Source organism: Adiantum capillus-veneris, chromosome 7 (genome assembly GCF_014529385.1).
Source record: "Adiantum capillus-veneris isolate H3 chromosome 7, ASM1452938v2, whole genome shotgun sequence".
NCBI classification, from domain to species: domain Eukaryota; kingdom Viridiplantae; phylum Streptophyta; class Polypodiopsida; order Polypodiales; family Pteridaceae; genus Adiantum; species Adiantum capillus-veneris.
Window position 1 is genome coordinate 102269588 of NC_140937.1, and position 27352 is coordinate 102296939.

Here is a 27352-nt window from a genome sequence, read left to right on the forward strand (position 1 = left end):
CTGACTTTGAAAAGGTTGGCTGACTCCACAGTACAATGAGGATTTGTTGCGGGTAGGTGAGATCTGCGAGGCTAAGGCTGAATCTGTGGCGTTCAAGTGCTGAAAATTGAAAACGCTGGTGTGCTGGTCTGGTTTGCCGTTTGGAATCTAGGCTGAAAACTGGAAAAGCTAAATTCTCTGCTATGGAACTGCTAATGTGGTGGTATTGTGGCTGAAAATGCAGAACGTTGGCTGGCCTGGCTGTAAATTGAAAATTGCTGGCTGTTTTGGGTTTGGCTTGGCCAATGCAGCAAGGACCTGCTACTGGATGTCGACGACGGTGACGATGATGGTGACAATGATGATGATGTAGCAAGGGGCTGAAGGCTGAGAACATTGACCTGCTGTGGCTGAAGCACGGGAAAAACACGCTGCTGGCAGTGTTGTAGCATGGTCCTGCAGCAAGTTGAGCGTTGTGGTACACTGTTGTTAGGGCTAAAAAAGCTGATGTCTGAGCCTCAAGCAGCTGATAAGCTGATGCAGAACCAACCCTTAGGATGTGTAAGGGGAATGCTAGTTGGAAGCTGATATAGCGGGTCCTGTGGACACTAACCTTTGTCATTGGCTGCTTCCATTTCTTCCTCGAATACCAGAAATGTCTGCATAGGCCAGCATTGGTAGGCTGAGCAACCGTTAAATCAGGGCATGACCAGCAAGAGGAACTCAAAATTACTTCTTGGTTCGCTAACATATAAGAGTTTGTTGATGCACTCATTCACATGAGTGCGAAAATGGTTGCGCTATGCAAGAGAAGGTGGGGTGTTCATCAGACAGAGGCTCACAAAATGCCACGCTAGACTCTGAGCTGACTGAGACTAGTGCTAGGCTGTGGTGGAAGCTTGTCGGTGGAATGTAGACGTAGTGTGCGTATAGCTGCATTCATGTTGCGAAAAATCCAAGCCAAGGAGGCCAAGAAAGCTTTGGGCTATTTTGGTCCGGTGTGAAGGTTCCTTTGGTGGGCTGCTGTTGTCGGGTGCAAGTCAATAACCACTTTTACCTATATAGGACCGTTTAGGGCTGACTTTGAAAAGGTTGACCGAGTCCACGGTACAGTGAGAATTTGTTGCGGGTAGGTGAGGCCTGCGAGGCTAGGGCTGAATCTATGGCATTTAAGTGCTGGAAATTCAAAATGCTGGCGTGCTTGTTTGATTTGCCACCAGAATTTGCAAACGCTAGGTTGGACCTCCAAAGTGAAAACGCCAGGCTGACTTGCATTAAAAAAAAGGCTAGGCTTGATTTGCAGCCAAAAAACGCTATCTGCTTCTGTAGGCTGGAAATGCTAGGCTCCTTGCTGGTCTTGCTGAGAAGGTGCACTGCAAGTTGCTGGAACTTCTTCTGCCTTTTCTTGCAGAAAGTGCTAGTGCTAGGTTTCTTTTATGGTGACTTAGTAAATTTGCCCTACTCACTTTTCAAACAAAGGTCGCTATTGATAAATAAGTGAAAAATGTGTAAACTAGAAAAAATTGGCTTAATTTGAAGCATCGTTGATTCCAGCATCTTATTTTTCTCATTACAATCTCGAAAACCATAGGGATTTCCTGTCTGTCCTTTGAAGAGGAACCCTCTTCCATAATGCCCTTCCCTTTGTCGGCCATAGTGTAATCCCGCATTCTTGCACTCTGTATCTTTACCCAAAACAATCGAGGCTCACTCTTTGAGGAAAAAGTGATTGATATCCCGGCAATGGAACCTTGAAACCAGCCCGTGGGGCGGTAGGCTTTGGCTTTCATCTGAACTTCTTTACTTTAGACACACACGCAAAGCACTTTGCAAAGAGAACCTGCGACGGGAATTAACGCTTGAATACAAACACGGCTCGGAAGCTAGAATGCCTTGAGCAGACGCCAACAACGTGTAGGCCCCAAAATTGGCGCCCCTTTCGGTATTTCTTTATTCTTTGAGAGGGTAAATTACAGAGTAGAGTCTGGGGAATCCTTTACCTGTATCCCGCTAGACACTACCTGTTTTGGCCAAATTTCGGCAGCATAACAGCCCATAACTTGCGCAAAATCAATTCCCCTGCTGGATCTTACTTGCACTAGCGTAAACCCTCTGATTCCTGCCCAAAACCAGTAAATTTAGATCGCTGTATTTACTGTTTTTTGCCATGTTTCCAGCCCCAAACAGCCCCCGAACCGTTCTCTGTTATTTGGGCACAATTCCCAAATGTTATGGTGTCTAGAGCAACTGCTTCATGTTCTCAGCAATACTAGGCACTACTAGGCCTAGACTTTAACAACATGTCGAAGTTTGAGAAGCAGTGCTATATTGTGGAAATCACAATTGTTTACGAAGCTGAAACCCCTTCATACTGTTAGTTGAAACCAGGAAAACTTGCAAAATGAAATGTTCAAGAAAGATACGGTGAATTATGTACTAAGCTGCAGAATTGTCTTTTGCGTTCCTTATTCTATTGCTCTTTTGCTGTTGACTTACATGTACACCATGGTTTTCTTATTATTGGAAACTTGGTATCACAGGTTGCTAACTTTTTTTCTTTGTTTGTAGAGCAAGGTAAAGAGAAAGAGGCACCTTACATATTGGTGGAGCTATTTTGATTATGATGGCCACATCGAGCTGTGTAGAGGTAAGAAAAAGAGAAAATAAAGTTGTAAAATTCAACGTTTTGAGTCATGCCACATTGAGGTTTTTTGAGGGGTGAGGTTTCCAAAAGCAAGTTAGCTAAAAAACTCTTTTTGCTTGCAAGCATGCTAGTAAACTAGTGACACACTTTTGAGCATGGTGTCTACATTTATTCCTTCCTCCAGAAGCTTTGGGAAAGTACTTGTCTAAATAATTTGTTGAGAATTGAATAAGCTACGTTCCATTGTTCCTTTCTCTTTGTTGTTGTAAACAGTTGAACTGAGGTACTCGTGGGGTTGCAGGCTCCATATGAGTACGTCAGAGTAGTACTTGGTTGCAAAAAAAAAGGGTCAAGGTGCACGTCTGACACTGACAAAGTGTCAAACATACAGCACGTTGATCTTTCCTCAAGTTTTCGAGAAACAAGATGTAACTTATTGGTTTGTTTTATGTGCCGATAACGAGATGTGAGCTTATTGACCTTTTTATTCAAAATTAAAGTGCATTTGAAATAGAACTTTCAGTTGACAATGCTTTATGTGTGAATTGGACACACACACACACACACACACACACACACACAGAGAGAGAGAGAGAGAGAGAGAGAGAGAGAGAGACCGCACAGAGTTTGAAATACTAGTTTAATGCGCAGCTATTAATGATGCTTGGCTTTTCTACTTGTTTTAGATATATACAAGCATGTCATATACTCTTGCTCACAAAAATAGTTTGCATCATATGAATATTCCTCACTTTTTTTGTACAAACAATAGCCCAATAATATTATGTTACTCTTTAACTCAATCAAACAAAAAAAGAAGCAGGCAAACATACAATAGCAACTTGTTCGCAAATGTGACTCATATTCCTCAATGAAAAAAATGAAATAAATGTACATTGGATGGTGCTAGGGTACATGGCAAAGTAGTTGTCCTTTACTGTACATGGCAAGCTTATATGCAAGTAATATTCTACGTTAGCTTTGATACAAAGTATTCACAGAGAATATCCCTTTTGTGATGTTCAACATGAATTTTCCCCATGGCTAATTTTCTTCATATCCACCTTCCCTCTTTACATTCTCTACAGTCTTGCATGTCTACTACATTGTTGCAATGGCATTCATCATATTGACCATGCCTCTTGCAGTCTACATCACTACCTTTTTTGTATGATCTTCACATTAGTGAAAGCAGGTGTCTGCAACACCTTGCTCCATTATGAAATTTCACTATTGAGCAATGGAAAAAAAACTTTAGAACTCAGAAACATATATTTGGTCCTTGATGTATTTTGGGCTAATAACAACTAGAAATTTAGGCCTATATTTATATATTGGTATAAATGGATAACATTAGGTGGCAAAACTAAGTTGGTGTTAGAGGAGAGTCCTAGGTACTAAAATTATATGAACCACATTATCTGCAAAAGACATATGTCCTTGATGAGCCTCCTAGTGCTAGATTTACCTTCTTTGCCTGTGTAGGAATCCTGATGCAGTAAGGATTCCTACACAGGCAAAGATAAAATACTCAAGCTTGATTGAAAATGCCTGTGTAGGAATCCTGATGCAGTCAAAAGATAAAATACTCAAGCTTGATTGAAAATGAACAAGCATATTTTACCAAACTTGTCCAATTAACTCAAATTGTTGGCCACCGACAATATCCTCCAACAAACCATACAGCCAGTAAAGCCAGTCTTTAGGTTGATTGGTGACTTCCTTGCTGTCGACATTGTCGCCATATTTTTTTGGCCTGCCTCGATTCTTCAGCACAATATACTTGGGCATGGGAGCCACCTAGGTTTGTATGCAGGCCCCTTTCTGTTTTGTCCCTATTTCCCATTGTTTGAAAAAAGAGCTAATTATTGTTTGAGGTTCAGGCTACGAACAACACATTTACCTCCCGAACTTGCTTGCCCACATCAGCACCTCGGTTACTAGAGCTTGCTTCGCGGTGTACCTTGAGGTCAAATCGTTTTTGTATGTTCAACCTTCTGGTTGCTAGAATTCTTCTAAGTACAAATATACCACAGAGAAGCGTAAGGAGGCCATGCGGTATGTAGAGTCATGCAAATAATATCATTGCTTTTCCAAAATGAGAATTATGGCATGAATGTCTTCCTTATAGGTTGAAAATTTCACCAAGTACATAAACACAAGCACCGATTTAAGCGATAGACACCTTGCTAAAGCTAACAATACACCGCACTATGTAGCTACGAGATGCCTCTTCAGTCTTTTAAACTCCCTTTCCGAAATCCATATAAGAAAAGCAGGACCTCTAATGGAGTCCCTCGAACCTTTACGCGAGGAACCTAGTAACTGCTAAGAAGGACTTTACTCGATGCCCATTTCTAAAAAAAAAAACATTTAATTCAATTCTTAGTTAATGACAACTACCTAATAAAAGGTCTATACCTGAGTGACAGTTACATAAAAAATGCCACTAGCTTTTGTGAAAACACTTTTATATATACAAAGCACTACTAGAGCAAGTGGCTACATCTCTTCTTTATTTTAAGACTTAGATTCTAAGTAGATGCCTGTAAGTGCATAAACCTTTTAGACGAACATGTAGAAGGATATAAAACACATGAACGACATTTAGTTACTGCAGCATTGGTTATATTTTGTGGCTAAATTTGTTACAAAGTTTCGATGTTGCATCAACCTTTTCAACCAGTGGACTAGACTCAGTGATATGTAAAATTCATTTCAGAATAGGAACACGGATAGAGGAGCCCATCTTGAGAAACATGAGCGCCGCTTGCTTATTGCAACAATGCTCCGTTTCCTGCTGCAACTAACAAAAGAAGAGTTGCGCCAACTATTCGATCCAGGCCAAAAAGACCTCAAACTAGTTACTGATCGTGTTGTACCCTTGGTCTGGGGTATTCTCCAAAATACATGTCCGCGTTTGCAGTTTGAGGCTCACTTAGTCAACAACAAAACCATACGAAATGAGTGTGTGAAGGCGCTAGGTGAAATGAGATGCTCAATCAATCTACTTGAAAAGCCTTTTACAGAAAGAGAAGACATTTCCGAGAAAATATTGTTGATTGAGGAGCTATACGACGCTCAACAACACAAGCGGAACAAAAGACATAGACAGAGTAAAAGTACATATGCAACGACAAGCAGCCAAGTCCGACAACTACTTCTGAGTAATGAATTTAGAGCTGGTGCGCCTCCTCTCTTTCAGTTAGAGCGTTCACAAATAGTGTTCTTGCCAAATGCCCGTCTTGGAGCTGGTTCTTTTGGAACTGTAGCAAAGTGTCAGGTGTTGGATAGAAACTTTCAGCAGAAAGAGTACGCAGCTAAGATTGTCCATTCAAGTAGAGCCAACCATACATTGGATGTTCATGCAGCATTAGAAGCAACTCAGCTCCCAGTTGCTCATCGGGGAATTATAAGTGCAGTGGGGCTATGTTGACATGCAGCACAACCAATTATAATTTTTCCTTTTTGGAATGGGGGTAGTTTATAAGGGTGGCTATGGGTAGCCAACGCTAATAAAAAACAACCTCCTCCGCAAGACTTACCACATGTTGTGGAGGACATGTGCAGTCTAGATCGTATTCGAAGGAATGTATTTCACATCATTTCATCCTTGCTCCGAACTGTAGACTTCATTCACTCAAGAAATATTCTGCATAACAATCTTGAGCCTGGAAATATACTACTCCACTTTCCGAAGGACACAGACACTGTGTACGCAGGCATTGGGGGCTGGAGCAGTTCGACAAGAGCTAGTGCTTCTTTGTACATACCACGCCCTGCAGATTACAAGTATGCGTCTGCAGCAACATGCCCAAAAAAACATCCTTGGTTGGCTCCTGAGTGTTTCAGCAAACAAACAATTACACCCTCCACTAGCCACGACATATATTCTATTAGCTATATTATCAGCAAGTTGTTGAAACTTGTGAAGATAGAGGAAAACCACACAGATAAGCCATTAGAGACACACATTGGCCGTTGGATTTGGAAAGGCATGTCTCCTGATCCAGACGAAAGGCCTCCTGCGTATGATCTAATGAATGCAACAGCAGGAAGTCAACATTTTGGGGTAGAATTGAATAGAGACGCAGGATTGAGGCCTTGGAATGAGTAATGTATGTACTTTCTATTTTTCGAGCCATGGACTCTAGATATTAGTAGTTTGTAAAAAAAAAAAAAGCTTTTTTGCGTCAATGTTGTACATAATTACCTTCAGCTACTTGACATAAGATCTTTTATGTAATGTAAATCAAGTCAATAAGGTTGTAAAAAATTGTGGCTTAAGTCAAAAAACGGAACGTGCTCTCTCTCTCTCTCTCTCTCTCTCTCTCTCTCTCTCTCTCTCTCTCTCGTTTTTTGACCTAGTAGACAGCAGTTCACTCTTTTGACCATAACTTGCTCATCCGAACTCCGATTTAGGTGATCTATAGCCTCAATCGAAGAGCACGAAGCCCTCTACGCATTGATGTAAAGACAGAATTTTTCTGTGTAATGGAAGGCTTTGCTGTAACAGCATCTCAGAACTGAAAAAATTGTCAAAACTTTGCGTTTTTGTTGCCGACTTGAAGGCAATGTCAGACAAAACTCGCAAGGGTGGAAAAGCCACACTCGCCATGGAGAATGATGCAAAATCTCCAAGGAATTTGGATGCTAATCCAACCACATCGTCTACAACAACGGAAGCAATGATCATGGCTTACTTGATCTCGTTACAAGAAACCGTCAACAAGCAAGGTGAAGAGTTGCGCGCACTTGCAATGGAGAATGGTACTTTAAGAGTTCTCGTTGTGGAGAATGAGCACCTCAAGAAGGTTCTTGAAATGCAAACAACACGCTTGATGCATCTTGAGAATGAAGTTCAAGAATGTAAACGCTCTCTTGTGGACATGAATGTAGTGAAAGAGCGCTTGAGCAAAGTTGAGAGTGATCATGTATTGAAAGAGGAAACGATAGATACAATACGACATGATGTATGTGAGATGAGAAATGCATCCAAATCATGGGCTGATATATGTAAGGATAATGTGGTTTCTACATCTCCTATCACGCAAGCCGTTGTCCAAGCAAAGAATGTAGAGAATGTGGACACTCAAGAATTGCAAGAACGACAAAAACGCTCAAAGAACATCGTCATTCGTGGAATCAAGGAGGAAAGCATGGAAACACCCCAATCTCTTGCGGTTGCTATTGAAGAGTTTTTTGCTACACACTTTGGCATGTCAGGAATCATGGCTTATGGTGCACATCGAGTTGGAAAACAAGGAGTCCCTCGCTCGGGAGAAAGACCTATTGTATGTACCATGGTTGATGAGGTAAAGAGAAAGATCATCCTTGACAATGGTTGGATCTACCTCAAAGGAACGGGTTGTAATGTATATGAGGATCGCACTCTTATGCAACAAAATGTACGTCGCAAAGCATACGAGGAAAGAAGCAAGAAGGTTAAGGTATCATCTCAAGAAGAAAAGGCACTTGAAGAGGATGCAAGTCCACCCAACAAATAGGGACACATGATCTATGAGACCAACTCACGCTTGCGAATAAGCTTTTGGAATTGTAATGGGTATCCATGGAATGCGGGAATTGGCATTGATGAGCTTACCAATGACTCCGATGTGATACTTCTTGTCGAAACATGGGAGCATGATGCGCAACGAATTCTTGGATTTGACAAATACGATGTACATTCTTTGATGTGGGCCAAAAATGCAAAGCAACGAAGAGGCCAAGGAGGCGTAGCATGTATGACCAAAAAGGGTTTGAAAGATGTTTCCATTGTCAAAGAAGATAAGTATAAACGCTACTTATGGCTGAAAATCAGCCCACCAAATGGTCAAGTCATGTTTGTGGCCGGCTGCTACATTCCTCACTATGACTCCAACTTTTATGCTCGCTTGAATATGGATAGAGATCAGCCCTTTGTTGAACTAGAGGAAGACATTGCTCATTACAAGGATCAAGGTGAAGTCATTGTTTTTGGAGACATGAATGCTCGCACAAATATGTTACAACACGACACACAACAAGTCGACATGCCGCATGTATCAAGAAGAGTGGATGACTCATACATGTATAATCGAAGTTCTAATGATGCAAAAGAAGTGGATCACTATGGAAAGTCACTTCTACATATGTGCAATAGTACCGGAATGCTCATTGCAAATGGTGTATCTCTATGGCAAGGCACCAATGACTTTACATGTAGAAAGCACAATGGTGCTAGCGTGATTGACTATATGTTGTTCTCAGAAGCCACTCTAGAATGCATACAAAGCTTTACACTTGGTGAATGGAATCCGGAATCGGATCATAGGATGTTATGTATTGACCTCAAGTGTGGTAAACGGCCCGAGCATGTAGCCTCCAATCATGATGTGAATCATTTGTACCTACGTTTAGACTTCAAACGAGCACTTATATATGCTGATATGGTGGACCAAATGTTAAGCATGATAGAGCATCAAGGGAGCCCAACATTAGAATGCAAGTGGAAAGTTTTCAAAGAAGTAATTTTCTCTTGTGCGAAGGAATGCTTTTCGGCGAAACACATGTCTTGCAAAAGGTCTAAGAAGGGTAGCACCAAGAAGAAATGGTTTGACATGGAATGTAGTCAAGCCCGAAAACACTTGCTAAGATTGGATGCAATCAAAGACAAGGAAGTTTACTTGGAATGTTCACACACATACAAAGCACTTGTTCAAAAGAAGAGGAGAAGGTGGGAAGTCGAAAAACAACTTCTTTTAGCACAAGAGAAAGCACATGCATGTGGCAAGTTTTGGCAAAATCTAAAAGGCAAGCGCGTTGAGAGCTTTGGTGACTTGACTCTTGAGGATATGTATATGCATTGTAAGAACCTCTATGAGCAACCCAATGTTGATAAGATGGAGGGTTGTAGCTCCCTTCCATTTATGTCTCCCTTCTTTACCATTGAAGATGTATGCCGTGCGCTTGAGAAACTTGCTACTCGCAAGGCAGGTGATCTTCAAGATGTCAAGGCTGAAATGATTAAATGGACAAGCAAGAAAACACGATATTGGATATGCGATATGTTTAACCTTGCACTTCAGTATGGCATGCCTCATGATTGGAGTGCAAATTGGATCAAACCTTTGCACAAAGGAGGAGATGTAAACAATGTGAACAACTATCGCACTATAATGGTTGGTTCTTTGATGGCAAAGTTATTTGGATGTATCATGGAGATGAAGATAAGTGAATGGGCTGAAAAGAATGGCAAACGTGCGCTTGGCCAAGCAGGTTTTCGAAAGCATCATAGCACTATTGATCACCTTGTCACTCTTCGAGTTCTTATGGAAGCGTCTCGATTGAAAGAAAAAAAGTTGTATTGTTGTTTTGTGGATTTCAAGAAAGCTTTTGACATGGTACCACGAGGAAATCTTTGGAGACGTATGCAAAGCCTTCAAGTGCCGAGAGAATTTATGCATGCAGTCTTTCGCATCTACCAAAAAGTGATATGTCGATTACGTATGGGAGATGGAATTTCAGAATTTTTTGCAAGCACTATTGGTGTCAAACAAGGATGCCCACTTTCCCAACCCTCTTTGGGCTACTCATTGATGAATTGGAATACATAGTTCTTGATTTTATGCAGCAAGAAGGCATAGAAGAGGTTAAGATTGGAAATGCGGTGATCATGCTTTTGCTTTATGCCGATGATGTAGTTCTCTTGGCACATACCTTAGAAGATGCACAAAAGCTTATGAGTGTCTTGGAACGCTTTTGCCTACATAGCGGGCTGATCGTGAATGGATCCAAAACCAAGGTTATGCTTGTAAAGACCCTCTATGACGAAAATCCATGCATTGTATACAACAATGAGAAACTTGAAGTGGTAGATCACTTCAAGTACCTTGGCCTTGAGGTTCCATCCAATCATAAATGGAAGGATTGTGCAATGCGTCGCTTGGAAGCCGGAAAGAGGCTTATTATGCATTTGAGAACATGTGCAATGCAGGAGAGATCAAGTGTTGGGCTCTCAAAAAGTACCTCTTTGACACATTGGTGACACCGGTGCTTCTTTATGGAGTGGAGGTGTGGGGTGGAAGCATCGGGAAGTCTACTTGGAAAGAGTTTGAGAATGTCCAAAAGCGTTTTCTCACCAACTTTCTCCAAGTCAAGACACAAACACCCTACATGCTCTTACTTCTTGAGTCGGATCGCTTCCCATTGAGGTCTTGGGCATGGAAAGGGTTGTGGAGTACATGCGTAAGACACAACGTAGCCCTTTGCATCGACTTCCTAGAATCGCATATGAAGCAAGTCAAAAGGTTCAAAAGACATGCAAGAGCAAAATACTAAGTTCGGGGTGGATGCTTGATATCAAGAAATGGTTTGGAAGATGGGATGCATGTCACTTGGTCAAGGATGCGTCGATCGACTCCCAAGTTAACGAGGCCTTCTTACAACGCCAATGTATCATGGCTTGGGAGAAATCCGGAGGTTCTCGCTTCAGCCATTACACCACACACGTGCCCCAAACTACAAATCTCTCTTCTTCTCGGAACGAGGTAACCGAACCCATTCCTACATCCTTGAGCCCATCCCGTTGAGTGCGATCCGCACCATTGCCTCCATTCGTCTTAGCTCCCATTCTCTACGCTGCGAGACAGGACGTTGGGGCACTGGCGAGGAGTGTCATCGACTTTGCACCTTATGCCCTCGTCAAGTGCGAGAGAGTGAGTACCACACACTCTTGAGTGCTCAGCTTTTGACCACATTAGGTCCTCTTTTCCCCATATATTCAGCCATGAGCTCTCCCTACATACCTTCCTCTCCCAACCACGATGTGGACTCTCTATTGCGACGCTCATTTCAGCCATTTTTGAGCATCGAGAGTCACTTATGAACTCCACTCACACCACGTGACATGTTCATTTGGTCCCATAGGTCATATTTGACCTCCCAGGACGATAATAGAACTATCTATCTATCTATCTATCTCTCTCTCTCTCTCTCTCTCTTTGTGCTGCACATAGACATATATGCACATATTTAGTCTAAATTTCTATTTGGAAACACGTGCTGACATCGTGCTATTTGGTTCAATTTGCAATGTTCATCGAGATCTCCTTGCGATACAGTCAAACATACTCCTACATAATAAGTTTAAGCTCCCATTTGGCAACATGTACTGAACTCATACTAACCGAGTCAAATTCCAATGTTTAGAGGAATTTTTTTTGTCGTCCTCAGAATTTCCTTCTTGTTTTATTTCTTCGACATTCAAAAGATCTACAAAGGCTTTTCAAAATTTTCTTGCCATTACTCCTCTCTCTCTCTCTCTCTCTCTCTCTCTCTCTCTCTCACTCTGTCTCTCTCGCTCTCTCTCTCTCTCTCTCTCACACACACACACACACACACACACACACAACACACACACACACACACACACACACACACACACACACACACACACAGTTACCTTACCTTACAAAGCATAGAGGAAACCCTTACCTTACAAATCTTTTGCAATAAACATCTTTACATGATTTGGAAAGGGCACACTGCTGTAATATGGTCAATTGCTAGTGTTTTGTTAATCAAGAGATTGTAACCTTTTCTCTATCTGATTTATATTGTGATGAGCCTTAGTCCCTTGTAAACTACACATACGCACACACACATACACACATAGACACACTCATTGCATACATATGCACACACACATACGGCTCTCTCTCTCTCTCTCTCTCTCTCTCTCTCTCTCTCTCTCTCTCCTCGCTCTCGCATAGACACACTCATTGCATATATCTACACACACACATACAACTCTCTCTCTCTCTCTCTCTCTCTCTCTCTCTCTCTCTCTCTCTCTCTCTCTCGCATAGACACACTCATTGTGTACATATGTACACACGCATACACACACATGCACGCGTATGCAAACACACACACACACACACACACACACACACATGCATGCGTATGCAAACACATGTAGACACACACACACACACGCACATGCACAACACACACACACACACACACACACACACACACATATAGGCGCACGCACACACACACACACACACACACACACACACACACACACAAACTCTCTCTCTCTCTCTCTCTCTCTCTCTCTCTCTCTCTCTCTCTCTCTCTCTCTCTCGCATACATACATGATATTAAAAACATGCGATTTCTCCAGACTGTACATATGACGTTTAAAAACTTCCCCCCCTCCCCCCCCCCCCCCCCCCCCCCCCCCCCCCCACACACACACACACACACGCACACACACACACATACACACACCCTCTTATATAACCCTTGAAAATAGCCTCTTATATTCACAACACCCATCGACCATGACAAAATATCAATTCACTGTGGGCAGGAAACTTGTACAACAACATGACTTCTTTCTTTCTCCCCCTCTACGGGGGACGGCCGGTCTGTCTCTGCCCTCATTTAATCTCCTGTAATGCACTCCTCCTAATCTCTCTCCCCCTCTCTTTCAGATGCCATTACAACCCCCATTCAACCATTCCGCAGTTTTGCTGAGCGCATTGTACTACACTCCTTTCCTAACAACTTCCCAACCTACTTTTCTCATACCCACCACACTAACAAAATCCCAAAGAAAGATACCTACATCCATATCTTTCCCTCCTATTGCAATGTCACCCCCACTATACAAGGTAGCAGACCCCCTACTCATTTAAGGCTGTAGCTCTGCTGAAAACAAACTAAGCGAAGCCATGTGGCCTTAATCACCTTGAAGTGTCTTAGAAGGAGTAGCTCTAAAATGAAAATCGCTCTTGTTGAGATAAAAAGGGAAAAAAAAAGAGCTCCAAATGTGTGTGACAAAGCGTTGCTAACGTAGGGCGTTTGGAAGCTTGGAGACTCAGGATTCACAAATCAGAAAGCCTTGAGCGCTTGCAGGCCGACACTAGATATGCACATAGAAACACACACACACACACACACACACACACACACACACACACACACACACACACACACACACACACACACACACACACACACACACACACACACACACACACACACACACACACACAACACACCTTATTTTAGTGAAAAAAGGTTGATGGAGCCAAGGAAGTTCTCAACCTCAGAGTACAAAAAAAGGGAAGAGAGTCCAATAAGCCCTGCCTCCACACATAGTCGATGGAATGATTTAAGACTGTTTGCCAATCCAATGGAAACAAGTTTGAAATTGAGTCTTCATAACATTGGGAATTTTTGAATGCTTTATTTATAGCAGCTTTACAGCCACACTTTGAAAAATAATTGGCTCCCCTCTTACAGTTAGAAGTATTAACTCATAACGCAGCCAAAAAAACTATAGAATCTAGAACACGATTTGTATGACCTACTGCTATTAATGACTAACACAAAAAAGAGAGGCCCAACCAGTAATTGAGATGATGAATTGAATAATTAGAGGACGTTAATTACTCGCCATAGATCCAATATCAGCTTAAAAAAAACAAGCAAAATTAGCATGCGTAGTGGTTCATGCTGGTATACTTAATTAATACACGGATTACTCAATACAAGTAAAAAAGGAGAGCGTAGACTCTAATGATGCTTTCCTTAATGCTGGAATTAACTCCATGTTTAAATGGCACAAACAAAACATGTTTTATATAGCAGTAGCAAGTTCCTAAAACTACTTCTCAAGAATCACATGCATCTCTCTGAAACATCAAGGATTTTGTCAAGCAGCCGTGCATGTCTTCTAGAACTGTAAGAGCCTGTCTTAGACTCTTGCGCAATTGTAGAAAATATAGTTCACATATTGGTTGCCAACATAGATCAAGAGCCACAGTTCCAACAAGATTTTTCTTCATCATATAGGCTACTAACCAAGAGGTCAACATCCCTTCATACTCTAGAATAAGTACATTACTCTAATGTTGCTTTCCTTAATGTTGGAATTAACGCCATGTTCTAATGGCACAAACAAAACATCTTTTATATAGTGGTAGCAAGTTCCTAAAACTACCTCTCAAGGATCAGATGCATCTCTCTGAAACATCAAGGAATTTATCAAGCAGCCGTACATGTCTCCTAGAACTCTAAGAGCCTGTCATGGGCTCTTGCGCAACTGCAAAAAACATAGTTCACACAGTGGTTTCCAACATAGATCGAGAGCCATAGTTCCAACAAGGATTTTCTTCATCATATAGGCTACTAACCAAGAGGTCAACAGTCCTTCACACTCTAGAATAAGTCCATTATTTTACCTATAGCAAGGTTTACTAACATCATATCACTTCCACCTAAGCAAACTATTAATGAATAGCATAGCCGTAAACAGGAGGTGTTTGTTCTTTTCAAAGAAAGAAAATGTTTTTCCCAACTACTCACACGTGGCTTATTTTTTCAAAAAAACATGAAGGAACAACAAAAAAAGGCTGAAAAGGTCATGCAAGTAACCGACCTCTCAGAAAGAATGCGACATGGAGACCTGTTTGAAGGACTATTTTTGAGCCGTTACGGAACCTATGACCAAAATATCAGTCCTTCATTTCTAGTCCTGCGTGCAGACTTAACAGACAAAGAGGGCTTTGTGACAGTCACACTACAAATAAACAAGGATGAAATTCAACAATTTGAAAAGTTGATAAAAAAAAGGACCTGGGTGCGCATACAAAACTTCAGGCTTCCTAAAAACCCTAAATTTGATAAAGGCGATGCACCAACTGTCATCATAGTTACTGGGAGCTCGTTGATATCAACTATGACTCCGCAGCCATGTGAAATACTTTTTTTCCCAAGTGCAACTCTTTCTAGTCTGGTTCAAGCACAAGGAGACAGAGAGCAAGAGGAAACAGTTTCAGTTGTCGCAATGCAAGACAGAGGCCCTCAGACAACAACAAGGCAAAAGATTATATACAAGTTTGATTTCGCGGACGGCACTGCAGAAGCTGACTACCAAACTGTACATCTCGATATGTAAAACCATGTGGTACAATCTAATCTAGCTAGTGAAAAAAAAAACCTTTCTTGAGCCTATTGACATGTTGTTATGTATGCAAAAAAAAGGTGGCTTTCAACACTGCTTGCGAAGACGATAGAAACTACATTGTGCAACAATTTCGCACAGAGGAGCATGCAATGTTCACTTTGAAAAACTTATTCTCAGGAGCTTTCTTCGGTGCACGCTCACTACAGTTTCGTACATCGACAATCATCGCGCCTGTTAATGACGCCGATCGGAGATTAGAATTGATGCAAGTCGCCGATTTCTGGAAAAAGAAAAATCAAATGGTCAAACAGGTATCAATACTCAATACCTTAAAAACCAAAGGAATGAAAACCCTACTCACAGTTTTCGACACGGATTGCGCAGGTAGATGGCTGTCTGCTCTTTTCTGCAACAAGCAACCCTTTCTTTACAGGTTGTGAGAAATGTAGAACCATAATTCACGATGCATTGCCTTCTACTTCGCACTCTCAGCCAAACGAACAGTACTGCACACGCTGCTCACAAGTTACTAGCCCTACTCTCATTCTCGGGGTAAATGGCGCAATTGAAGGCGACAATAGCTACATAAGGATATCCATTGTTGACAAATCGGTTCCCTTGTTGCTGAAAATTGAAGAGCCGCTTGAAACGTACTTTAAAAAAAAAAAAAGGGACTTCTACAAAAAACTGAGCTCCACCCGAACGTATGGACACTTTACAGTAGACAGCAATAATGTCTTAGTGGGGTACGATGAGGTTCCTGCAAAGCACCAACAAGCTTGATATGTAGCGCAGGTTCCCTTCTAGAGCAAACTCAGTTTTGAATGTACTGGCTTTGTATTTTTAATGTTGATAAACTATTTTTATATATGCAGGAATCTGTTGGATGATGCTTCTCTGCAGTACCATGGTTTGAAGAAGGAGAAAAACACCTGCTATCTAGTGGCTCACCTAGAAGGACAAAAAGACATCTCTTTTTTTTTATCAGCTATTTGAAATCCCTGTAGACACCTCCGTTGCACAAAACCCCTCTGTAGATATTGATATAGTATCGTAAATAACCTCTGTCTGATTTGTTTTTCCCCTAAAAAAGACATTAAAAAAAGCATTTTGTCAAAATATGCTTGTATAAATACCTCACTAGTGAACTTTGTTACGTGGTCAATAAACCCTAGCTTTTTTGAAGAAACTTGTACCTTGTTTGCAATGCTAGAAACTTGTAATTGTCTTACAACTAGACTTACATTTGACAATGTTATACTGCAAATTCCACAAGACTACGTATACGTCGCCGGAGATTGTCTATTTGACACATTCAGCTATTTGCTAAAACACTCTTTATTGTCAACTGCTTTGAGGCATGCTATTGTTTCAAATTTCATTCTTGCTATGAATAGAGAAGATCACAATGCACTTCATTGCATACATACTTTTCTATGTAATGATTTCCTAGTAAGTGTGCATGGAGTACATTCATTAGAAGAATACACACACCGAATGCAACTACAAGTTGCTAATGGTGGATTATGGGGTGATCACTTCTATATCTTTTGGTTTTCACGCTTATTTGAAAGACGTATTACATTATGGTCAAAAACAACTTCGAAGCCATACATTACATATTCCTCAGAATTCACAACCAAGTTGCATATATTATATGACGACCGATCGATGCACGTTGGACATTTTGAACCTCTTGTACCTTCAAACAACGACTTAACCCCAAATGCTTCTAACATGGTGCAAAAAAACTTAAATGCTATAAGCTTTAAACATCTTCAACCTCTAAAAGCATTTAACTATAATGCTGGTGATTGCTTATTTGATAGCGTAGTATATCTATTAGATAATCAGACTTCGAGCCATAACTTAAGACAACTAGCTGTCTTTGAGCTCCTTGAAAATTTAAGCCTCGATGATAAAACAACAAAAGAAACAGTAGAGATCCACTTGAGCGCATCTTGGTTGCGCGAAACTCATAATATTAATAGCTTCGAGGAGTATATTTAGTTGATGCAATTACCAGCAAGAGGAGGAGGATTGTGGGGAGATGCAGTTATTTTATTTTGGCTGACACGAGCCTTGCAGTTAAATGTCAATGTTTGGAGCTTAACTTCTAAATTGATTATCCTCAAAGTGAATTTTGCAAGAAACACAAAACAATTGAATTTACTTTTTCATGATGAATATGGGAAAGATGGGCACTATGAACCCCTTATTTTTAGACCAGAAACAAATGAGTCAAGTCAAGAAGAGTTTGAAGAAACTACAAAAATTTTAAAAGCAAAGAAAAAGAGGGAAGAGAAGTCGGCAAAAAAACGAACATACACTCAATGGACCACAGATTTAGAAAACAAGCTTGCAACTCTTTTTTTCACGCATAAACAGTTCTCAAAAAAACAAACTTCAGAATTATTCTTGCAGCAAAATCCTAATATCCAGGCTTCAGTCGCGACCACTGTGAATAGACTCTCACACATTCTCAAACAGTACAATATCAGCAAAGAGATGGAGCATGAATTTCCAATTTGCAAAAGAAGATCACAGAACTACTCTTTTTCGTGCAGTACACATATGAATAACTCCTTGTTACATTTGCTCACAGAAAGCAAATACAACACGCATGAACAAGTTTGCTTTCATTTCATGAAACTCTTCCACCTCCCGCAAAATTATTCTGAATAAATAAAACGTCATTTGCTTTATCTAAAAAAGAAAAACAAGCAAACACAATGTCTTGGTCCAGCAGCTAACATTAGCAATACAGAAGCAGCAAAGTTGGAACAACATTTTTACAGGCGCATCCAACAAACACCTTCAAAAATTTGTAGTTGTTGTAAGCGCCTATTCTTTAAAGAACAACTTGTTGCTAGATGTTCATATGAAACAGTTGACTTAGCAAAAGACAATCAAACTCACAACACTAGAAACAGTTGACTTAGCAAAAGACAATCAAACTCACATAAGCAATGAAATAAACGTCGACCTGCATGAAGAGGCAACCGAACCGCACACAGACACACTCTTACACAACTTCACAGACTCAAATGACTTTTTTGATGCTTTTTCAAAAGTTTTAACTCTTGCACCATGCGAGGGGAAGCAGCCGCTTGGCCTTTTTATCGATCAACATTGCGAAGAATTGAACTTCCCTACCTTATTCTATGGAAGCCAACGGCAAAATACACCTCCCTTATACCACTACTCATTCCAAGAAATTTGCCAATGGGAACTTATGAATAGTGACCAAAGATTTGCAAATCATATTACCAACATCTTTTTCAAAGTAATAAAAATAATGATCCACCAAATTTACACTTCATCATGGGTGCGTTTGTGAAAAACTTCATTAAATAACAGACTAATTTGCACACGAGATGTAAAGACAAGAGAAAACATTGAGGATATTTTACAAACAGACATTGGCTACAGAGATTTAGAACGATTAAGAACTTCTCCAGACTATTTTGAGCGCCTTCGGAGAAATCTCTTTGCAATGATTCGCCAGCTCGGGCCACCTACCTTCTTTATCACATTCACAAGCGGCGAGCGCAACTGGAAACCACTACAAGAGGTTCTCAAAAGCCTAGCTTCAACTAGCCTTGCAAAGCAAGATAAACCACTTAACTTAAATGACCTTATAAGAGGAGATCCTATTACATGTGCCAGGTACTATCACCATAGAACATCATGTCTAAGACAATTGTTAAAGCGTACATCACACATATATGGCCACATACAGGATTTTTTTTTCGTCACAGAGTTCCAATCGCGTGGTAGTGAACATGACCATGGGCTACTTCGGGTAAAAGACGCACCTATCTACAATGGAGAAAATCAACAAGAAATTACTAATTTTATCGACACTTATATATCTTGTGACAAAGAAAACATTCTTGAGCACCTGAAATCTAGTCAGACACATATTCATACACACACATGTAAAAAACATAATAGAAAAAAATGCAGATTTAAGTTCCCAAAGCCACCATTTCAAACAACTACAATTCTCGAGCCTTTAGAAAACCCGACTTCAACAGATATCGAGAATGCAAAAAACATTTTTGACTTTTTAGACACATATGAAGAAACAGACAAACCCCTTCAATATGAAGACTTTATTAGAAACCTTCACATCACTGAAGAAGCGTACTCTAGAGCAATTGCAACAACCATCAAGCATCCAACAGTATTCCTTAAAAGGAACTTGCAAAACATTCGAACAAACGCTTTTGCAAAACACATCATCAATATTTGGGAAGCAAATTTTGACTCCCAGTTCATTTTAGAGCCTTATGCAGCAGCATTATACTGTACATCATATTTAACAAAAGTTGACAATAACTTAACAAAAACTCTCCAACAAATTCTCAAACATGCAAAGCTAAGCAATTCAAGCATAGCTTCACGTATCAAGCAATTAGGATTAGCACTATTGAATACACAGCAAATGTTTGCTCAACAAGCAGTATATTTAATACTTTCTTTACCTCTTTTTCATGCTTCACGCCAGTTCCAGTTCATCAATACAGAACCTCTACAAGACCGCGTGTTCATCTTAAAACGTAGACATGAGTTGGAGGCCCTGCCGGACGACTCTGTCGACATTATGAGGGAACCAATTATAGAAAAGTATAAAAGAAGGCCTCCACGTTTAGAAAATTGTACGCTGGCTGACATTACTGCTGAATATAATTACGTCAAGAACTTCGCGAAGCGAAAAACACCAAAGGTCATTAGATCAATTAAATATAACAGAAAACGCGACCCCGAGAACTTCTACAGAGAAATGCTTCTCTTACATGTACCTTTCCGAGGAAGCGAAGAAGACCTTCTGCAAAAATGCTCAAACTGGAGAGACGCATTTGAACTAGAAAGAGACCAGGTCAAAGATAACTACGAAAAGTATAACTACCAAAAAAATGACACAATTGACGAACAATGGTACAACATTGATTACCTAGCTTCTGACATAATTGAAGACAACTCAGACGACAATGACGAAATTAACAGGAACTACATCAGTGTCACAGATGCAACAGACATTGAGCCGTACAACATGAACCTTGATTTTGTACATGAAAGATCAAACAACGCCCAAAAATTCCAATACATTTCAAAATCCAATATAATGTTAGAAACAAACAAGCACTACGAACAAATAAGGAACCTAAATATACAGCAACGAGCTTTTTTTGATGACGTCCTGCACAAAATACAACACGACCCGCAGATACAGCTCTTCGCTTTCATAACTGGAGGAGCTGGCACCGGTAAAACAATTCTCTTAAAAGCTATTGCAGAACAACTTGCTAGATACTATAACTCTGATAAACTATGTGACCCACTAAAACCAAAGATCTTAAAGTTGGCTTATACTGGAAAAGCAGCATACAATGTCGATGGAACAACAATACATTCAGCTCTACATATACCAATAAACCAAAAAACATTATTGCAGGTTCCGGATTCACAACTAGACATCCTATCAAAAACGTACAATGAGCTAAAAGTGGTCATTGTGGATAAGATATCATTGGTAGGAGCACGCATGTTTTCATACATTGACAAATGGTTGGAAGCCATTAAGCATATACATCATCTACCATTTGGAGGTTTACATATACTATGCTTTGGAGACCTTTACCAACTACCTCCAGTAAGAGACAAGTGGATTTTTGCAAATATCGATTCTCTTGATAAAAACATTTGGCAAACATACTTCAAGCAATATGAATTAACACAAGTAATGCGCCAGAACGATACTAGTTTCATTGACATGCTAAACCGAATTCGAAAAAATGAACAAACAGACATTGATATTCAAGCTGTAAACAGTAGCTGCTTGAAGCAAAATTTCTTCGACACATACACACCTCACCTATTCTACACCCAAAAAAGCACAGCTAGACACAACATTAATGTTTTTGAAGCTACGAAAGGGCCAACATACATATTGAAAGCAAATGACAATCCCCTAATTACATCAGACTTAATTTTGAATGACATGAACAAAACAGCTGGTTTGCAAACAGTCCTAAAGATCAAACCTCTCATGCTGGTTGAGCTATGTGCAGGAAACTACGACATAAACGATGGGCTTGTCAATGGAGTAGATGGCTACTTTCAAACCATAACTACTTGCAATAACAAGAAAATAATGTGGATTGAATTTTCCAATAAAAGAACAGGACAAGAAACACGCCTAAAACACAAAGTATTATATGGATCAGACATAAAACCCACATGGACATGCATATTCCCAATAACAAAATAATTCCAGGTAACTAAAAATGCAAGTAAAAAAACATACAGAACTCAATTCCCAATTCAACAAGCTTTTGCACGAACCATACACCGTTCTCAAGGACTTTCATTCCATTCGATGGCATTCTCGCTTGCTAAGTGTACTAAACACGGTTTAACATATACTGCGCTTTCTCGAGTTCGAACGAAAGAAAACTTATTTTTACTAGATCCTTTAGAACAGTCAAACTTTACAGTTGACGACTTTGTAAGAGAGGAGCATGCTAGATTTATTTCAATATCCTAGTGGAAATTTTCAGTCCCATATTTCAACTGTAGAGATACAAACACCATCAACATCTTCACATTGAATCTCAGATCACTACCAAAACATATTGAGGACTTAAAGTCTCATCCACTTATTGATATGACTGATGTCGCTTGCCTTCTAGAAGTAAACACATATTCCACACCATCAATAGGCTTTGAAATTTTTTTTAAAGCAATCTCAACACAAAGCAAACATAACACAACCATTTTATACGACTCTTTGTTAAATGTTACGTCATCAAAAACTCACACATCAATATACTATGACATAATTAAATTTATATGGTACATCAACAACTCCAGGCCTCTACATTTAATTACATTATATCGGTTTCCAACAACTGACAATATTCAACCATTCTTAGATGACCTAGAAAAAGTTATAGAGATACAAAACAACGAAAACATGCTTGTTATTATTGGTGACTTCAACATCGACAAGCTCACACAATCTCGACCACAGCTGCACTTGCAACGAATGATGAAAAAACATAGGCTTCACATTGCAAACACACTTTTCACAACAACAAATAAAACTTTACTTGATCACGTTTGGACCAATGAACCCTTGGTCAATATTGTTGTGCACAATATTCCAATCTATTGGTCATATCACGATGCTATGCTACTTTCTATAAAAAAATGACGCTCATATAGAAAAGACAAAAATATAACTTATAAAGAAACCCATAAATCCTAATAATTCCTTACTTGGACAAATCTCCTACTTTCAAAGCAAAAAAAAATAAAATCAGTAATGCTCATGTGCTTAAGTAACACGACTGCTCAAGAACTAAGACGACCATTCAAAAGCCTAAAGAAATTTGTAAAACCCTTGCTATACTATTATAGGGCTTGAAGAGCAATAGTATTGGGTCTCCGGCATACCCACTTTGTTATTAGATAACTAAAATTGCAATTCTTTAGCTAAACACAAAATGCCCTTATCAAGAAACAAGCAACACACACTCCTTTTTTTTTTCCAGAAGCAACAAGCATAAAGTAGCATCCCACTCTGATAATGCTCAGGCATGCTATGTAGACGTTCTAGATACAAAAGCAAGCATCCAAGTTTTTGCTATTTCTTAAATAATGGCATTTTAGCTTTATGTACTTTCAAGTGATTTTGTTCTCATGGTGCTCTTCCCTTCCTTCAAAAAGTCTTCATCAAACTCATGAAGTACCATTGTCCCTGAAGAACCATTCAAAGGTCTTCCACATATATCTTTACAAACTTCAGAACTGCTTAGGCGACTTGACAAGCTGCTCTATTTCTTAAGTCGACTCAATTTGAGGTAAATTAAGTTTTATGACTTTGTCAATTTGTTGACGTCATACATGCAGGTCTATTCTATCGATAAGAATTTCTAATACAATTCTTTTTAATTTACCTCTACAATACACTTTGAAATAGTTCTATAAGAATGGAAAAATTCTTCCCCATGCTTGTGTTCTCAAATAACAAAAAAGAAAACCTTTTCTTATCTCCCTTATCTAATACTCTTGTAGAATTTTTTTGCAATTTCATTCTCCACGTTGAACATAGGATTCCAAAAATTAGCTATATATAGTCAATGTACGCATAGAAGCTACACTCTAACTTACACATAGGCGTTGAAACTATAGTTCCAACATTATGACAGACAATGTCAAAGGAAGGCCATAAGCCACAGAGAGAGAGAGAGAGAGAGAGAGAGAGAGAGAGAGAGAGAGATGTTAAGTATGGAGCCTGATTTACCCTTGTAATTTTCTGTGGTAAAAGCGCACATTTGTAAGGCCCCCATTATGAGGAGAAGCCATCGTGCGTGAAGGAAAATCACTCACCGGAAACCAAAATTTTCACGGACAAGAATCAGGGGCAACTTTAAAGGCCTCGGGGGCGGAGGCCCCCGAGACTTTTTTTTCGCCGGAATATTCCTTTTCGCCGGAATATTATGGCCGGACGGCGGTCGGAAAGTGGTCGGAAAACAACCGGTCGGTTGGCCGGTGGCCGGTAGTCAATGGCCAATGGCCGGTGGTCGGAAGTCAATGGCCGGTGGCCGGTGGCCGAATTCAATGGCCGGTGGCCGAATTCAAAAGCGGACTTGTCTTCTCAAGGGCGGCCACACATGGGCGGATTGGAGGGTCCGATTTGGACTTATTCGCACAAGGGCGGCTACACATGGCTGTCTCTCATAAGAGAGGGCAGCCCTTTTGGCCTATAAAAGGAGGCCATTTCTACACACATTTCATAGTGTGAAGTTGATGCAACAAGGTGAGTGTGAAGCAAGGCGGGAGCTCCATTAAGGGTATAATCCCTTTGTAAACTACTTCTTGTTTTGAAGTACCAAAGCCATTGAGTGGCTGCTTTCCCGTGGACGTAGCCCACATTGGGTGAACCACGTATATCATGTGTACTCTCTCTCTCTCTCTCTACACTATAATCTCGTGTATATAAATTTGTCTCTCTCCATTAAGTAATCTACTCAATTATCTATTTAGCTACGTCTTATTTCCTAACAAGAGAGAGAGAGAGAGAGAGAATCCCACATGTAAGTAGATGGTAATATAGAAAACACCTTCCAAAGCAGAAAGCAGCTTTGTAGATCTACAACTATGAAAATATACATGCCAAAACACTTGACAACCAAGTACAATCATTAAAGTACAAAATGTCAATTCCAATCATCTGTCTAAAATCAGCATTAAGGCCTCTTGACGCATGTCTCTTGCGAATCCAATTTAAGACGTGGTTGTTGTTGCAGGAAGAAGTACCACAAACAAAAGTACATAGCTTCATCGAACTGTAGCCAAAGCATGCAACTTCCAGCCAGCTGTTATGACTAATATGTCAAACTTTCTTTTGCTGCCGATACAGAACACAATGCATTTTGCATGCAAAAAATCCGATGAAGCATTTTGCAAGGCCATGTAGAGAAAGAGTGTCAATCAGATCTGTAAACACTTCCATTCATAAGTTCCAAAAGTATGGTGACATCAATGTCCTCCTATTTGGTTGAGCAAATCAAAAAGCAGAAATTCGATTATTATAATATTCAACCAAAGAACAATATTCTACTCAATAGAATGCAAGTTTGCAAGGAGGTAGAAGGCAAATTGGGAGATATGCCTAGATATGATTTAGAACGTGATGGCTGATACATGTTAGCTCTTAGAAGAAAATGTTGAGTACTTGTTGCTTCAAGGAAGGTTTGAGGACTTCGAATTTGAAGTGCCAGCATTGAGAGCAAAAAGTATTCTTAGATGCTTGCTCAACAACAAGAGACAATGCCAAATAAAGTGCAGGCATCTACAACAGACCATGATTTCATTGCTCTAGTAAAAGATGCAAAAACACACGGCTCCATTGAGAAAGGACATGAAGTACAAAAATAGAGACAATGAATATCACTGCAGAAGTGGTTCAAGAGCACCTGAAGAAAATCCAAGAAAAGACCAAGTTGAAGACTTACCAGGCAAGGCAAAAGATGCTTCGAATAAGATTACGCCATCACTTACTTCGAAGGAATTAAGAGACACCTCAAGGCTCAGTACAAGCTTGTGATTACTTTACATTGCTCCTAATAGAAGGACACCTCAAGACTCAAAATGAGCTAAATGCTACTTTGTATAACTCTTCAATCTACTCTGTATAGATGTTCACTATTGCTTTGTATTGCTCCTAATAGATGGACACCTCAAGCCTAAAAATGAGCTGAAGGCTACTTTGTATAACTCTTGAGTCTACTTTGTATAGATGTTCACTGCTTTAGGATTATTTCTGTACAATATTTGGAATCATTTATGGAAGATGCCTCAAGGGTTGGCATGAACTCTGTCTCCCTCTCTCCCTCTCTCTCTCTCTCTCTCTCTCTCTCTCTCTCTCTCAAAATATCTCAAAATACATGATGAAGCCTAATCTCTCTCTCTCTCTCTCTCTCTCTCTCTCTCTCTCTCTCTCTCTCTCTCTCTCTCTCTAAACACATCCTGATTAGTACCTGAAGTGATGTACATATTTTAATTTCCAAGACAATTTTCTTAACACACATATGTCCTCTCTCTCTCTCTCTCTCTCTCTCTCTCTCTCTCTCTCTCCTCTCCCCCCCCCCCCCCCCCCCCTAAGACATCACATCTGAAATGATGATAGTTCACTTCTGTAAATAACTATATGTTAACTCATATTCAGAGTGTAAGCTTTAATCACAATCAATAAGCATTCTCACCGTCATTTCATTAGCTTCTTTGCAAAGTCACATATTCCACTGGCAGTGCCACTCGTCCTATAGACGCCTTGTTTTGTTTTAAACGCTTAAGAAGGCCTTATTTTAAGTGGCGCCTTTATTTTTTTGTAAGTGGCCAAGCCTCAAGGACATTTGGGGTTTTTTAAAAGCATGGTCTAAAACCGACAGATTATAAAAAACCACTTACTACCAAGCGAAAGAGAGAATGTTTTTTGCCGCTTTTACTCAAAAGGAGCTGTTAAAAGGTTGGCAGAAATCTAATGGCGCTCGCTGCTGTTGCCCTCTCGCTCCCTCCCACTTATTCGCCATTGCTGCCTACCCCCCTGCCCCTGCGTAGCACCCCCGCCCTCACCTCCTCGCGCAAGCCTACCTACCCACCCCCTACGCAGCGTGCGCAGCCCGCCCCTGCCTGCCCCTTGCACTGTCCACCCTGCCCGCCTGCTGCCACGCCCCCTTCCCAGCTCGCAGCCCACCCATTCCGCTGCCTCTCTCGCAGCCCAACCCCGCCCCGCCCTGCCTGTAGCCCGCTTCCCAGCCAGCCCGCTTCCCTGCCACCCACATTGCTACCCCCCTCCCCCCCCTCCTGGCCGCTTTCTTTGCTCTTTTTCTTTCTTCCCGAAGGTTTCCTTCAGCTGGCGTTGGCAATGCTATTTTTTGGACAGTGCTTGTCAAGGTCTGTTGTAGGGAAATCTCTCTATCGGCTTCTCCGACACAACAGTAGACATAGATGGAGGCTTCAGCTCTACCATAGAGGGACTCTTCCGAATCCCCCTCGCCCGACCCCGCTGAGCCCACCATTCGACTTGCTCTCTCACCGACAGAGCAAGCGAGCCTAGCCGCAGAGGTAGAGCGCTTGGCAGGCGACTTCTGTCATCTGCAAGATTCTTGGCACCCGACCTAGCAGAGGAGAGTTGCGTGACCTTCTCCAGGCCTGCCTTCTCACAAAGGTGGGCAAGATCTTGGACG

At 40.6% G+C, this 27352-nt stretch overlaps 1 protein-coding gene across 3 annotated transcripts in view; it reads left to right on the forward strand.

Annotated features, from left to right (window-relative positions):
* LOC147454341 (uncharacterized) overlaps positions 1-3147 on the forward strand; it is a 36517-nt gene extending 33370 nt beyond the window's left edge. For 2 of the 3 annotated variants that reach the window (XM_086516336.1, XM_086516337.1), the window contains one exon: positions 2548-2871. In XM_086516336.1, the coding sequence (XP_086372462.1) occupies positions 2548-2597 (50 nt within the window). In that variant the 3' untranslated portion in view covers positions 2598-2871. Of the gene's footprint in view, positions 1-2547; positions 2872-2924 lie in introns of those variants that run through there. The other variant, XM_086516335.1, reaches the window with a different exon arrangement.
* The last annotated feature ends 24205 nt before the right edge of the window (positions 3148-27352 follow it).